The sequence below is a fragment of the Oratosquilla oratoria genome, chromosome 26 (assembly GCF_046742065.1).
Source record: "Oratosquilla oratoria isolate Oo_2021 chromosome 26, ASM4674206v1, whole genome shotgun sequence".
NCBI lineage: Eukaryota > Metazoa > Arthropoda > Malacostraca > Stomatopoda > Squillidae > Oratosquilla > Oratosquilla oratoria.
The window spans coordinates 51,636,643-51,653,587 of record NC_134802.1 but is presented as its reverse complement, the minus strand read 5'-3'; the positions used below and the strand labels follow the sequence as shown (position 1 = coordinate 51,653,587).

The 16,945-nt window shown below is 42.1% G+C and overlaps 1 protein-coding gene across 6 annotated transcripts in view; it reads left to right on the top strand.

The window, feature by feature from the left end:
* Window positions 1-16,945, top strand: part of Not1 (CCR4-NOT transcription complex subunit 1) — a 112,672-nt gene that overhangs the window by 89,635 nt on the left and 6,092 nt on the right. For 4 of the 6 annotated variants that reach the window (XM_076209788.1, XM_076209787.1, XM_076209786.1 and 1 more), the window contains 8 exons: window positions 226-429; window positions 2,219-2,376; window positions 2,570-2,738; window positions 5,339-5,754; window positions 7,475-7,673; window positions 7,831-7,977; window positions 10,390-10,626; window positions 11,134-11,478. In XM_076209788.1, the coding sequence (XP_076065903.1) occupies window positions 226-429; window positions 2,219-2,376; window positions 2,570-2,738; window positions 5,339-5,754; window positions 7,475-7,673; window positions 7,831-7,977; window positions 10,390-10,626; window positions 11,134-11,478 (1,875 nt within the window). The remainder of the gene's footprint in view (window positions 1-225; window positions 430-2,218; window positions 2,377-2,569; window positions 2,739-5,338; window positions 5,755-7,474; window positions 7,674-7,830; window positions 7,978-10,389; window positions 10,627-11,133; window positions 11,479-16,945) is intronic. The other 2 variants (XM_076209789.1, XM_076209791.1) reach the window with 2 other exon arrangements.

The window sequence follows — 16,945 nt, the reverse complement described above, 5'->3', positions numbered from 1 at the left end:
CTCTCTCTCCTCTCAGCCCTTCTTCCTCTTCTTCTCCCTCCTCTCTCTTCCCCCACCTCCCTCTCTCTCTCTCTCTCTCTCTCTCTCTCTCTCTCTCTCTCTCTCTCTCTCTCTCTCTCTCTCTCTGTGCCACATTGTTTCAATGATTGCAAAAAGTTATTAATGCAAATTTATATTTGTTATATTTTTCTTTCCTATGCACTAATGTAATTATTCTTGTTCTAGCAACCATATTGCTCAGATGAAGGAACAACAACATTCCTAATGTTGACTGAGCGTATTAGTGCAGAGCTGGAGCATGCCATTCAAACATTAACTGGAGTTACACCCACATCACCAATGGTGCAAATGTTGCATGCATTACTAGAGGGCCTTCTCCTTACTCGGACTAGCAGGGATACTCACACTGTGCAGTTACTTCTCCGTAAGGTAAGGAAGGTTTGACCACTTGATATTTACCTACCTGTAGTGGACAGGCCTGTCCGAGAGTTGACACCTTGACGTGGTGGATAGGCATGAGAATCTTAGCCCCTTCGATACGATGATGCCTACGTAGGCGTCATGAGGAGCAAATGGGTACGCGAGGATGCCGATGTCAGCGTCTTGATTATATTTATTGTAGTTGTACCTGCGAGACCCCCATACTCTGTAAACTGTCTTCATCATATTTTCTATGGTTATCAAAATTCACGGGTGAAAGAGAGAACGAGTAATACAGCGGTGACTTTATTTTTATAATGCAAGTATTATGACGCAACATCGCATGTCTGGCAGCGGATGCTGCCTGCGAGATTTTGGCCCGGAGTGAAGGGGTTAATGGCTACAAAAGCTATGTCGATAGAGAGGAAATCTCTGCAGGGTCACCCATATCCTACAGGTTTTGAAAGAAAGGGGACGGGATAAGTCTGTGCATGTTGGGTGTCTCTGCTCACATTGAAGTCTTACCACAGATTCTTCTTTTTTTATTTGATTGTACTATTCTTTTCATGAATGAAAGGATGAAAATATCAAAGTAAGGTAGATATACACACATTTTTGGCCAAAGGTAAAGATGTCGTAGGCTTTTATGGATTTGGAGATGGCAATGACAGGATGAGGTGCTTGTTGGCCAAGTGATTTCAAGCGTTGCTACTAGAGTGTAAGGTCTGAGTGGAGGGAGATCAAATCCTGCTGGTAGAAACAGATTTAATGAAGCGGCCTTGCTGTGGATGTGCTGTGTCTTGCGACACTGCTTCTGACCCAGGGCAGTGGACAAGGTGCAGGGATGACCCGTCATCCAGGAGGTGCTAAGATAAGAGGGAGGGTGGAGGGGTGTGGAGTGTATTCAGGGATGGAATGGGTGGGAATGATTTTATGCCTTTTTCTTTTTGGCTACCTCCCTTGTAAGGACATGCTTTAGTGAATTCTTTTACCTCCTGTGCCTTGCATTGTTTTTCTCCTCCACAACGGGAATGGATGCTAAGAAGAGATAGTATGAAGGGGTGATTGTGCTGACTGCACTGCATGAGGCAGAAAAACAACCTAAGAGAGGAAAAGTTTAAATGTGTTTGAGATGAAATGCATGAAGTATGGTAGGGGTTACTAGGCAGGATAGAGTGAGAAATGAGGAGGTGAGGAGGAGAATGGGGGTGGAAAAGGAGTTGGGAAATGGGGTTGAAAAAAAGAGTATTGGGATGGTTTGGACATGTGGAAGGAAGGAATGAAGAAAGATTTGTAAAAAAGTGTGGAAGGCAGAGATGGATGGAGTGAACATGAGGGGGGCAACTGAGGATGGGATGGATGGATGGGGTGAAAGAGGCATTGAAGAAAGAGGGTTAGGGCTGTTGAGGAAGGAAGTGAGAGTACAGAAGGTAAGAATGAGTGGAGAATAGCTGTGTATGGATGATGCTGTGATGCGTGAAAGGGAGTGGGTGGGGGACGGAGAGGGATGGCCGCCAGTTAAATGAAGTGGCCATGCTGTGGACAGGAGAAGCCAATTAAAGAGGGAGGGGTGGTAAATTGAAGTGGAGTGGGTGGGAGTGGAATTATGCCTTTTGACTTTGGGTACCTCCCTTGTATATGTATGTGTGTGTGATGAATCATCAACTGCACATGTCTGTAACAGAGAGCAGAATGAATTGTTTGGATTAGCAGCCTGTTATATTGGAAGACCCCTAGTATATGAAAAAATTATTCAAAGTAGATATTTAATTGAAACCTAAATAAATTTATTTTGCAGGCAGTAGAAAACTTGTTGGAAGGAACTAGAGACCACTCCTCAGAGCCAGAATTAAATCATCTTGCTTTGCGGTTTCGTGACTGCCACCTCATTGTCTTGAAGGCCATGGCAGACCCACGCTCGTATGGAATTGGTTGGACTGCCAAACAAGTTACCAAGTAAGTAGTTTAAGATTAAATGTAAGCTATAATGTATAATTAAGCACATTATTGATATATATATATATATTATATATATATATTTTTTCTTTTTAATAGTAGTAGTAGTAGTAATGATGATATTAACGATAATTAGTTTGCAATTATTAATTTAATTTGGATGCTAAATGCAACACAAATTTTTCTTCTTCAGGTGTTTTGCAGAAGCACAAGATGATATCAAATATAATCCTGAAGTGGTTGATTGGTTACTAAGATCAAATCTGATGAATTTGCAAATGCTTGATGAGCATTTAGCACATGTGGTAGAGGATCCACGTACATCATACATTTCCACCTTATTTGTGATGCAGCTTATTCAGGTAAGTCGTTAACGTAAATGGGAGTGTGGTCAAACTTGAACATAGGTTACATGAATGTTTTGCAACTAGTTCGCTAATTCACTTACCGTATGTTCCGTAGTTAGTAGGTCTCCTCTTTCCCTTCTTTGTTCCAGAGTTGGTCATTCTAATTTGGACAGTCTTTGTTCATATGTTATTTTGGAAAGAGTTGGTGCCAGTTTTGTTGTTGCTCTTTGTATTCTTTCTAATTTTTTTTATATTCTTTTTGGGACTGGGTGAATGTGCCTGTAAATCTCGATGGGGCAGAGACATGGAATACAGGGAGGCAGAGAAGGTGAAATTTAACCTGATAACTGCGCAATAGAGTTTCATTGGGCATACTTGTGGTGTGCAATTGTTTGAGGTAAAAAAAAAACATTCTCAAAAGAAAGTTTCACTTATAAAATGAATGATTGCATGGAAAAGTGGAGGAAATTCAAATATTGGTTAATTATTTGCCTTAGTTCAGGCATGGTGGCATAGCACAATTGCACATTGTCACTTTGAGGTAGTGGGCAGTGAGTGATGGTCATGCATGAGTGAGTGACAGAGAACTTTACTACTTTTTTGCATTTTGTTTCTCACCTCTGGTACTTTAGCTGTCCACTATTTCTTTGTTTTTCATGAATGTTTTTGTGCAAGTTATTTTACGTCTTACACCATGAACGAGTGATGGAGAACTTTACTACTTTGTTTCTCACCTCTGGTACTTTAGCTGTCCGCTGTTTCTTTGTTTTTCATGAATGTTTTTGTGCAAGTTATTTTATTTCTTCCATGATGTCGTAGAACAATGGATGTGTGGGTGGATAGGTGAAGTGTATGGACTCATTCACCATGTGTTGTCAAATTTCTTTTTAAGACATGGGAGCAAAATAAAGATTACCAAGTTCAAGAAAAGCCCTCACATTATATGATGTATGTTACAGTTACATGCTGTTTGTTATGATGTATGTTGCAGTTTACAAGTTGAATGCGTTTTGAGATGAAGTGTTTAGGAAGTATGTTGGGGGTTATGAAGATGGATAGGGTAAGAAATGAGGTGAGGCAGAGAGTGGATGGAGTGAACTTGAGGGGAGGATAGAGAATGATTCAGGCATATGGAGTGAAAAGATTCGTGGAGATAAGGGGGAGGTCAGTTGAACAGGAAAGGTTAAGGTCAAGAGGTCAAGTGCAAATAGACATACATACATACATATACCAAGGCTTTTTCCCCCTTCCAAGGGAGGTAGCCAAAAAGGGAAAGGCATAAAAACACTCCCACCCATTTCATCCCTAAATACACTCCACACCCCTCCCACCCTTCCTCTCATCTGAGCACCTCCTGGATGACGGGTCATCCCTGCACCCTGCCCACCACCCTGGGTCAGAAGCAGTGTCGCAAGACACAGTACATCCACAGCGAGGCCGCTTCATTTAATCGGCGACCCCCCCTCTCCGTCCCCCTTTGCATATAAGGCGAGGACGGGGAGAAATCCCTTCGGGCTGCGTCAAAATTTACTCACACATACTACCCCACCCCCCACTTCCCCGCCTATTCCTCCTCATGCAGTCACACATCATCCATATACAACCATTCTCCACTCACCTCTGTCTTCCGTCCTCTCCCTTCCTTCCTCAACAGACATTCCCCTCTTCCCCAAAGCCCCCTTCACCCCATCCATCCACCTCATCCTAGGACGTCCCCTCATGTTCACTCCCTCCACATCTGCCTTCCATACCTCTTTTACTAGTCTTTCTTCACTCATTCTTTCCATGTGTCCAAACCATCCCAATATTCTTTCATCAACCCTATCTCCCAAATCCTTTTTTACCCCTGTTCTCCTCCTCACCTCCTCATTTCTCACTCTATCTAGCCTAGTAACCCCCACCATACTTCTCAGACACCTCATCTCAAACACATTCAAACTCCTTCTCTCTTCTTCTCTTATGTTCCACGTTTCTGCCCCATACAGTGCTGTTGGCACAATCACTCCTTCATACAGTCTCCTCTTCGCATCCATTCCCAAATGTCTATCTCGCTTCTCTCAATCTACATTCTACCTCCACCTTTACTCCACCTTTTCCTGCTACACTTGCACCCAAGTATCTAAAACTATCCACTTCCTCCAGTGCAAATAGAGAATAAATGATAAATTGACGTAGCCTAAAGGGATTTCTCCTTGTCTTCTATACTTTACTCCCGAGTGGCTGAAAAAGGAGGGTCGTCATGTAATGAACTGTTTGCGATAAAACACGTTTGGCTGTCAGACCATGAACATAACATAAGAATGAAGGAGACTGCAAGAGACCATAAGGCCTATACTAGGCAGTTCCATGTCCGTTACCACCTATCATCCCCATCCATGTTGTGGAAGTGCTGTTTTGTGACATTGCCTCTGACCTCAGTAGTGGGTGAAGGAAGGATGATTCTGCCCCCACAAGGACATAAGATGGAAGTGACAACAGATAGGTATTTGATTGGGTTTGGGATGGGTTTAGAGTGGGGCTATGCTTTGATTTAGCCACCCCTTTAAGTAATGGGGAAAGGGTATTTATATGTATGTAATATTGTAATCATGAGAACTTTCTATTTTCTTTTTCAGGTATATTTAATTGATGACCCAAGCAACACGTCAATAAACGAGACTGACTTGCAGCAGACCCTGGAAGCACTTCTGAGATTAGTGCACTCTAGACAGGCTCCTGATGGCCTAGTATCTTTGCTGGAAGCTTTAAGAGTAAAGCATGACCTGTTGGCCGGTGAAAGAATGGCCAATGCTGGTGGAACGGGGAATCAGTTCGTTGCAGGTCCGAGTCTTCACTTTCACTCGGGTGTTACCCAGGCTAGAGACTATCAAGATCCGCCAGCCCTGCAGGAGAAAACGGAGATGTTGTTAAGGGACTGGATTCAGATGTATCATTCCCCAAGTGCTGGCCAAGGTTCAGCAACTGCATTTCAACATTTTGTGAAGCAGATGAATCTTCATGGAATTCTTAAGACAGATGACCTTATCACTAGGTTAGAGTTGCACATTTTATGAATGTGAATGTCTGGATGAGAGGGAGGAAAGGGTAGGGTGAAGTGAATGGGGTCGGGTATATGCCTTTTGACTTTGGCTACCTCCCTGGTAAGGGGGGAAAAAGCCTTTGATATATAGACAGAAATAGAATGTCTGGTTAGGAATTTTAATAAGATGCGTACAGGCCCTCCTTTGCAGATGTTATTTTCTAGAGTATTTCGAGGATAACATACATAGTATTCCCTCTTAGATGCAAAGACATCCTATTTTGCAGGTAAAAACAACTTCACAACACCCATTTATACTCTATTATTTGAGCTCCATGTGGATGGTGGTCATTTATCCACAAGGGAACCTTGACTGAACAGCCTTAATTGACATTTTAATTATTGGTAAGAGAACAGCATCCCAAACACATTGAAAAGACCTCACGTAATCCCAGTCTTGAAACCAAACAAACTTCATGAAACCCTGCATCATACATACCAATCTCACCACTATCCACAATGTTCAAACAAATAAAAAAAAAAGAATTGGAAATACCATCCCAAACCACCATGGATTCAAGGAAGACCATTTTACCAGCACACTGATTATAAACATAACACAAGTGCTGGAAGAATTCATTGTAAAAACTTCACCAGAAAGAACAGTCATGGTAACCACAGATATAAACAAAGCTTTTGACAAGGTACCTACATATGGGTTTTTCCCCCTTACAGGGGAGGTAGCCAAAGTCAAAGGCATAATCCACTCCCTAGACAGTTATTCCTAGCAGTGACAAGAATTGGTTGAAAGTGGTATGAGGGAAAGGAAAGGTACAGTTGATGGAGTTAACAAGTTTCTGTAGTTGTCTATCTTTTTTTTTTTTTTTTCTACCTCCCTTGTAGGGGGGGGGGGGAAGCCTTGGTATATGTATGTATGTATGTCTCATTCCTTGATTATGGAAAGATTAGTTGACGTGAGTTGAGCTCATGCAACCTGAAGGATGGTTTTCATTTCCATTGGTGAGTGGATGAAATAGGAGGGTTGTTGTATGATGAGATACAGTGACCAGCTTTATCAGGCCTTTTTGCTGAAGAGCTGTGTCCTGCTGCACTGCTTTTGATACAAATAGTATGGTGAGGGACAGATTCAACCCTTTATTGATAAGGTACTGAGATAGGAGTGGTGGTAGGTTTATTTATTTTCATTTATTTCTATTTGTTTTATTTTATATAATTTTTTCCACACATAGGGATAGTTGTTTTAATTTTGTCATATATACATATACCAACGGCTTCTTCCCCCTTACACAGGGGGGTAGCCAAAAAGAAAATGGCATAGGAAACCCCCCCCCCCCCCCCCCCAAAAAAAAAGTTTCTTTGATTTTGTCACTTCCATATTAAGGGGAAGTCTTGAGTACACACACGCACACACACACACACACATATATATATATATATATATATATATATAATATACACATGTCATTAAGCTCCACACATAGTAAACATGTATTCAGCCTTTGGATCACAGCTTATTTTAGCATAATTTTATTGTAATGCAGCTTTGGGAAATTGTCTCCTCTAGGATATATTAGGGAGTGCCTGTACTACATCCTTCTTGTATAAATTTATACTATATATGAATATGAAATATAGTTTTTTCCCCCTGAAATTATAGAGATATATTTCTTTATTTTTAGAATGGATCTTATAATTTTATGCTCCTTAAAAGGTTTTTCAGAATATGCATCAGCATGTGCAGAGAATTGTGTTTCCGATCCATCATGGAACAAAGTCAGGGTCCATCGCCAACATATGTACGCAACAAATGTTTCCACAATCTGGATGCTTTTGTAAGGCTCATAGCCCTCTTGGTTAAGCATTCAGGAGAAGCTTCAAACCCCACCACTAAGATAAATTTGCTAAACAAGGTTAATATTATATTGTTTGTGACAGCCTATTCTTTTGTGGGTGAACACCTGTTGAAATACATGTAGTGACAACTTCATGCCACAGGTCTTCTGTGAGAGAGACCAGGGGCAACGGATTAATCGACAACCTACTAAATATTAATTCTTTTCGTTGCAGGTATTAGGGTTAGTGTGTGGCATAATGATACATGATATTGAAACCAGCAGCACAGATTTTCAGCAGCTGCCGTATCACCGTATCCTCATCATGCTTTTCTTGGAACTTAATGCACCAGAAGCCATCTTGGAGTCCATCAACTTCCCTGTAAGTTTATCCAGAATTGTGTTTAGGTATGCATGAGTGGAGATGGATAATTAACGTGTTTGTAAAGTGGGATGGGGATGAGGAAGTATGTATAGAAAAAAAAAATTGACGCAGCCCGAAGGGATTTCTCCCTGTCTTCTCCTTTTCTGCATGAGGGGACATAGAGGGGGGTTGCTGAATTTATGAAGTGGCCTTGCTGTGGATGTGCTGTGTCTTGCGACACTGCCTCTGACCCAGGGCAGTGGACAGGATGCAGGGATGATCCGTCATCCAGGAGGTGCCAAGATAAGAGGGAGGGAGGAGGGTGGAGGGGAGTGGAATATGCAGGGAATGGAATGGGTGGGAGTGGTTTCTCTGCCTTTTTCTTTTTGGCTATCCCCTCGTGTAAGGGGGGAAAAGCCGATGGTATATGTATGTATGTAAAATGTCTTGTTACTGCATTGCTTCTGACCTGGGCAGTGGGCAGGAGATAAAAGGGAAACAAATGGAAGTGGGATGGGTTGGGGTGGATACATGCCATGGATTGCTACCTCCCTTATAAGGAGAAGCAGCATTTGGTGGATATGGATAGATCGTGTTTACATGTACCAAAAGGCCCTTTCTTACAAGGTAGAGGTGGACAAGTTAAAGAATATACCCACCCTTCACCCATCCCACACCCATGACAAACACGTTTGTTGTCCCCATCTACCATAGCTCCTTATGGAGGAAGGATCAACCAAGTCTGTTTAGATCAGAAACGGTATATCAAGGGACCAGTGACAGGTCCTACAAAATGGACAGTAAAGCTGCCCATTTTGAAAACTTGTCAACCTCCTTGTCTCCGGCAGGAGGTGCAGCCCTGAGGGGCTGATACTTGTTCTCTGGATTGGGCCCAAGATTTCACTTTACAAACTTCAACTGTATTTCTTACACTTTTTCACATATAGAGAGCTGACAGCTGATAACTGCTCTCCTAACCCTACAACTTTAAGCCATTGACATAGAAATAGGCCCAGACTGGTACAACACAGACAACCATCCAATGTTTCTAACCAGAAGAATCTGTTGGAAGTACCAAGGACCTTTTTAGCTACTATGGGGCTGTGGGTTTTCTACTTTATGAAACTGAAGGCAATGATTGATTGATTGATTGATTGACAATGCAGCAAGACACAGTATCACCACAGCTTCATTACATAGTGATACCTCCTCTCCTCCTCCTCTTCCTCCTCCCTTCATCCACTTAAAAATTACAGATCAAATATGAATAAATCCCTTCAGGTTGCATTAATATCTCATCTGTTCACAAGAACTCTGTGCTCACACTTATCTCTTGTCTTCTTCCTTCTCTGTTTGATAGACATTCTCCTTGTACCCAAGGGCCCCCTTTACCCAGTTCATTCTCCCAAATCTCATTCTTCCTTCTAAGTTCACTCCGTCCACCTTAGGCTTCCACGCTCTGCTAGTCTTTCTTCACCCTTTCCATGTACCCAAACTATCTCATTATTCTTTGATCAACTCTGTCTCAATTCTCTGCTTCACCTCATCTAGTGTCTCATTCTATCCATCCCCTACCACACTTCTTTAAACACTCCATCTCCATCACACACACACACACACACACACACACACACACACACACACACACACACACACACACATGCACACACACTCTTACACCTTACTTTCTGCCTCCTTTGAATTCTAAGTCACAATTATCCATGTGTAAAGTTGCCTCTTTTCATATATCCCCAGATACGTACTTCTTACGACAGTTTTCATCCCCCTACCTCCCCACTTTCCTATTTTTACTGTTTACTTCTATACCATCTGGAGTATTGGCTGTTATTGTGGGGTTAAAAGCTGCTCAGTAGCATGCAGCTGATACTTTAGGGATTATATGGGGTGCCGCTATGGACCAGAGCTACACATAATTTTGTTTGTGATAGAGGAAATCTGTATTCATGAATTATGCTACTTTATTATACTGCAACTGTCCCTCCATTATGCTGTCCCCCACTCTTAATACTGTCCTGTACCACTTCTCTGAATGTACATTTCCTTTTTTGATGAATCCTGTGGTAGGGGAAAAAGAATACTGCCATTGAATGTTCCCACTTGAGTTGTAAAGGGCAACAAAATTGGGACAGGGATAGGCCTAGGCATCTTACTCTCTCTAGCCCAAAACGGGACATATTAGAAAAGGGGGAGGGGGGGCAAAGGCATGAGAGTGTGTGTGAGTTTTCCAATCAGAACCCTAAGGTTTGGGTCTTTTAATGTGTGTGGATGTGGTACAACTGAGAGTAAAAGGAAAGAGATAGGCAGTATGTTTGTGAGAAGATGGATGTGTTGGCATTGAGCGAGACTAAGTTGAAAGGGAGGGGACTTTGCCAGGTATATGTATGTTAATTTTATTTATCTTTCCAATAGGTGCTAATGGCTTTCACCCAGACACTTCATCTGTTGCGTCCAAGCAAGTGCCCTGGTTTTGCTTATGCTTGGTTGGAGATTGTCAGTCACAGAGTGTTCATTGGAAGGATGCTGGCCATCACACCACAGCAGAAGGGCTGGTCCATGTATTCCATGCTACTCTCAGATCTCTTCCAATTCCTTGCACCTTTCCTAAGGAATGCTGAGCTTGCAAAGCCCCTTACAATGCTCTATAAGGTAATTATTTGTGTATCTTCCTCCTCGTAAGTTTGTACTTTTTTGTACCAATTCTTTTGGTTAAGAAATGAGCAGTGTTGGACATTCTATGGCACTGGCTGCTCATTTGACAGGTTAAGCAGAGTAACAAAAAAAGTTGGAAGTTGAACATCATGCTATGTTTGTAAAATGTTGAGGTCTTTGGTAGTATATTTTGTATTGCGTTAGATAACCAAATCACAGTTTAGCTTCAGTTCCATATGTAGTGTTGGGGATGGGGTGGGGGGTATTGTTTCACAGTGGGCATGACGCAGTGACACCATGGAATAATGCACTGAAATATGAGATCCATATTAGTAGCTATTTTAATAGATTACAAGAATGAATAGTGATCAGTAAGTCAAGGTTCACTTGTCATAGATCCATGACCTATTGCTATATAGAATAGAATTAGAATTTAGAATCTAATGTTAAACATGAACAATTTACAGAACATTAAATATAATTATTTTTTCTTTTATTTTGCAGGGTACACTTAGAGTATTATTGGTCCTTCTTCATGATTTCCCCGAGTTCCTTTGTGAATACCACTATGGTTTCTGCGATGTAATTCCACCTAACTGTATTCAGATGAGAAATCTAATCTTGTCTGCATTTCCAAGAAATATGCGACTTCCAGATCCTTTCACGCCAAATCTAAAGGTTGACATGTTGCCAGAAATCAGTATTTCTCCTAAAATACATATAAACGTGTCTTCGTTAATTCAGCCACCCACATTCAAGAAGGACCTTGACTCCTATTTGAAGAATCGAACACCTGTAACATTCCTGTCAGAAATGAGAACGTTCCTTCAGGTGCGTAAGGCACAACAGGTAACGAATGTATTGATTTTGTATGATTGACATCCACTCTCAGCTATTTTAATAAAGGTTGATCTTAGTTTGTATTTTGTTCCCGACGATATTGCTTCTATGTGGCTGAATTTTTGTTATATGTGTAATTATGAATTGGCCTTGTATTTTAGGCCTATATGGAAGTGAGTATTAAGGTAGACTGAAGAAAATGAGTAGTTTTAGATACTTGGGTGTGAATATGACGGGAAAGGGAGGAATGGAGGTGGAGGTAGAATGTAGATTGAGAGAAGCAAGTAAATGCCTTAGGGGATTAAAAAGTGTAACAAGAAATAGACATTTTGGAATGGATGATAAGAGGAGATTGTATGAAGGAGTGATTGTGCCGAGAGCACTGTATGAGGCAGAAACATGGAACACAAGAGAGAAAGAGAGAAGGAGTTTGAATGTGTTTGAGATGAGGTGCCTGAGAAATACGATAAGGGTTACTATGCTGGATGGAGTGAGAAACAAGGTGAGGAGGACAATGGGTGGAAAGGGAGTTGGGAGATAGAGTTGATGAAAGAGTATTAGGATGGTTTGGACACATGGAAAGAATGAGTGAAGAAAGATTAATGAAAGGTGTGGAAGGAGTGAACATGAGGGCAACCAAGGATGAGATGATTGGATGGGGTAAAAGGGGCTTTGGGAAAGAGGGAAATGTCTGTTGAGGAAGGACAGGAGAAGACAGAAGATAGGGGTGAATGAAAAATGGTTGTATATGGATGATGCTGTAATGCATCACAGTGGGTGGGGGATAGGGGGCTGAGGGAGTATGTGTGAAAAATAATTTGAAGCTGCCTTGCTGTGGATGTGCTGTCTTGCGTCACAGCTTTTGACCCAGGGCAGTGGGCGAGATGCAGGGATGACCCATCATCCAGGAGGAGCCAAGATAAGAGGGAGGGAAGGGGTTAAATGGGAGTGGAGTATGTGGGGATGGAATGGGTGGGTGTACTTTATGAAGTACATAAGACAGAATGAGTGGAAGGGTGGTGAGGTAAACGCCAAAAACCGTTGGAGTTTTATTACTGACGTTTCATCCTAGAGGAAGTCCTTCTAGGACTAAACGTCGGTAATGAAACTCCAACGGTTTTTGGCATTTACCTCACCACCCTTCCACTCAGTAGGATTTATGCCTTTGTTTTTTTGGCTACCTCCCTTGTAAGGGGGAAAAAAGCTTTTGGTACATATGTATGAATGTGGAAAAGGCTTATGACAGGGTAGATAGGAAGACACTGGGAGGTATTGCAACTATATGGGATAGGAGGAAACCTGTTATGAGCAGTCGAAAGTTTTTATTAATGTAGCAGAGCCTCTGTTGGAATTAGAAATGGAGAGGTTGAGTGGTTTGAGGTGAAGGTGCAACTTTGCCAGGGATGTGTCATGTCACCGTGGCTGTTCAATTTATACATGGGTGGGATGGTGCAAAAGGTAAATGTAAGAGTAATGGGCCGGGGATTGGAGATGGTTAAGGAAAGTGGAGAAAAATTGGAGATAAGCCATTTCTTGTTTGCTGACGACACTGTGCTTGTAGCAAGATCAGAGGAGGAATTAAGGAAATAAGTGATCGAGTTTGGGAAAGTGTGTGAAGGAAGTTGAAAATAATTGTGGGTATCTTTGAATTCCACGCTACTGCAAGGGGCACCATCCTAGCCTCCAGATAGGAGGAGTTTGTGATGTTAAACCAAATCGAAAGTAAGGTCATGAGATGTACAAGGGGAGAGGATGGCAGCAAATTGGAAGTGAGTATTAAAGGAGAAAGACTGGAGGAAGTGGATAGCTTTGAATACTTGGGAGTGAATGTAGCAGGAAAGGGAGGAGTGGAGGTAGAAGTAGAATGTAGATTGAGAGAAGCAAGTAAATGCCTTGGGGGATTAAAAAGTGTAACAAGAAATAAACATTTGAGAATGGATGCTAAGAGGAGATTGTATGGAGGAGTGATTCTGCAGACACCACTGTATGAGGCAGAAATATGGAACAAAGAGAGGAAGAGTTTAAATGTATTCGAGATGAAATATCAGAGAAGTATGGTAAGGGTCATTGGGGTGGATAGAGTGAGAAACAAAGTAAGGAGAGTGGGAGTGGCAAGGGAGTTGGGAGATGGGGTTGATGAGATAATATTGATATGGTTTGGACACATGGAAAGAATGAGTGAAGAAAGATTATTAAGAGAGGTGTGGAAGGCAGAGGCAGAAGGAATGAACATAAGAGGGCGACCAAGGATGAGATTAATGGATGGGGTAGAAGTAGTAATTCGGAAAGAGGGTGATGTCTGTTGTGGAAGGAAGAATACAGAAGATAATGGTGAGTGGAGAATGGTTTTGTATGGATGATGATGTGATGCATCAAAGGGAGTGGGTGAGTGATGGAGGAGATGAGGGAGTATGTGTGAATGATATTTTGATGCAATCAAAAGGGACTTCTCCCCATCTTCTCTTTTTCTGCATGATGGGACGGAGAGGGTGGGTCGCCGATTAAATGAAGCGGACTTCCCCTGGATGTGCTGTCTTGCTGCGTTACTTCTGACCCAGGGCAGTGGGCAAGATGCAGGGATGACCCATCATGCAGGAAGGGCCAAGATAAGAGGGAGGGAGGGAGGGATGGTAAATGGGAGTGGAGTATGTGGGGATGAAATGAGCAGGAGTGGATTAATGCCTTTGGCTTTGGCCACCTCCCTTGTAAGGGGGGAAAAAGCCCTTGGTATATGTATGTGGGAATGGGCTGGAAGCATGGATGACTCTTCATCCACAAGGAGCTAAGATTAAAGGGAAACAAATGGGTGGTGGATAGGAATGAAGTGGATGGGGGTGGATGCATGCCTTGGCTGGCTACATCCTTTATAAGGGAGAAGAAACCCATTGAATATAAATAGAATTTATGAATGGCAGAGGTGGGGTGAGTGTTCTTTCATAGCAACTTGTAATGCCTGCAGTCGCCTATCTTATTAAGAACAATGATGATAATGTATATGAACATTCCTATATACATACATTTACAATAAAGTGATTTTCCCATGTAAGGGGAATTATTGTAATGATATAGTAATCTCTCCCATATCCTAACTAATTAGCTGACAGTGTGTTTGGATTTGAGGACTATTTGGATACGCAAGACCTCAATCCAGATTGATTGGCTGATTGAGAGCTGTAAGACAAAATATCAAAAGCTGAAACAAACATCACAAATTCTGGAAAGGATTTGGTAATAAATAAAAACTTGCTCACTCACACTCACTCACACACACACACACACACACACACACACACACACACACACACACACACACACACACACACAACTAGGTACATCTAGGTAAATACACACACACACACACACTCTCTCTCTCTCTCTGCGGGTCCCTACGAGCATAGCTCTTCTCCCGTAAAATACAACTAGGTAAATACACACATAGGGTGATTGATGTCTGGAACAAACTAAATGGAGAAACTAGGCACATACATACATACATATACCAAGGCTTTTTCCCCCTTACAAGGGGGGTAGCCAAAATGAAAAAGGCATAAAATCATTCCCACCCATTCCATCCCTGAATACACTCCACACCCCTCCACCCTCCCTCTTATCTTAGCACCTCCTGAATGACGGGTCATCCCTGCACCTTGTCCACTGCCCTGGGTCAGAAGCAGTGTCGCAAGACACAGCACATCCACAGCAAGGCCGCTTCGTTAAATTGGCGACCCCCCCCTCTCCGTCCCCCCATTGCATAAAATGAGAGGACAGGGAGAAATCCCTTCGGGCTGCGTCAAATTTTGCTCACACATACTACCTCACCCCCCATCCCCCCACCCATTCCACCCTATGCAATCACTACATCATCCATATACAACCATTCTCCATTCACCCCTGTCCTCTCTCCTCTCCCGTCCTTCCTCGACAGACATTCTCCTCTTCCCCAAAGCCCCCTTCACCCCATCCATCCACCTCACCCTAGGACGTCCCCTCATGTTCACTCCCTCCACGTCTGCCTTCCACACCTCTTTTACTAGTCTTTCTTCACTCATTCTTTCCATGTGTCCAAACCATTCTAATATTCTTTCATCAACCCTATCTCCCAGCTCCTTTTCCACCCCTGTTCTCCTCCTCACCTCCTCATTTCTCACTCTATCTAGCCTAGTAACCCCCATTATACTTCTCAGACACCTAGTTGTATTAAAAATACAACTAGGTAAATACACATAATATACATACATACATATGTTTACACTGTATACCAAGAGCTTTTCTCCCCTTATAAGGGAGGTAGTAAAGTCAAAGGCATGTATCCACGCCTACCCAATCCACTCCCCCTCTCATATTAGCTTCTCATGGATGACAGGTTGTCCCTGTATCTCACCCACTACCTTGGGTCAAAAGCAATATAGCAAGATACAGTACATCCACAGCAAGGCCACTTCATTTCATTAGCGACCCCCTGATCTGTCCCCTCATGCAGAATAAGAGAAGACGGAGATAAATCCCTTTGGGCCGTGTCAAAGTATCATTCACACATTAGCATCCCCAGCCCCCCTCTCCTCTCTGCATAACAGTATTGTCTATATACAGCCACTTGCCACTCATCCCTATCTCCTGTCTTCTCCCTTCCTTGATTAACAGAGATTCCCCTCTTTCTTAATGCCCCCTCCACCCCATTCATCCATCTCATCCACAGTCATCCCTTCAAATTATGAATAAATTTTTTAATTAATCTTGCTGTTTGTTAGGAACCATGCTGTGGAGGAGAGATTGACAGTGGTTGTTACAGCTTCAAGATGGTTATTAGTATTTCTTTCTGTTGTCCAAAGTTTCTTGTTGATTGCGCTCAGGTTCTTGACATGCAGGCCCAAACTCATGGATATTTTTGGGTTCTTTTCAAATGGAAGCATTTTAATTTTTTTTTTTTTTTTTTTTTTTTTTTTTTTTTTTTTTTTTTCTCTCTCTCTCTCTCCAGTTGTATGGTGTAAACAACATCAGTTATTCATTAGCCACTACTCTAATTTATTCCTGTAGACTTGGTTATTCTTTGTTGCTATTTTATATTTACTGTGCTGGTTAATACTGCCAGGTCATCTGCATTTAGAAGATCACTTGAGATTGCACAGTAAAGGTACTGCTCCTTATTTCATTGTGCAGTCTTTCAAAATCCTGAGATTTAGTTGTTCTGGGTTCCTCTGCACTATCTTCTGCTATGGAGTTGTTAAACTAATTCTGGTCATTATGTCTGTCTATTCAATTTATAATTTTTAGAGTGTATGTGTCCATAGACCTAGGCATAAATCTTTGTCTGTGGATACCATGACCACTCTTTTAGAGTATGTGTTGAGAGTGTGTGAGAAACGAGGAGGTGAGGAGGAGAGTTGGAGTGGAAAGCAAGATGACAGATAGGGTTGATGAAAGAGTATTGGGATGGTTTGGACACATGGAAAGAATGAACGAAGAAAGATTAGTGAAA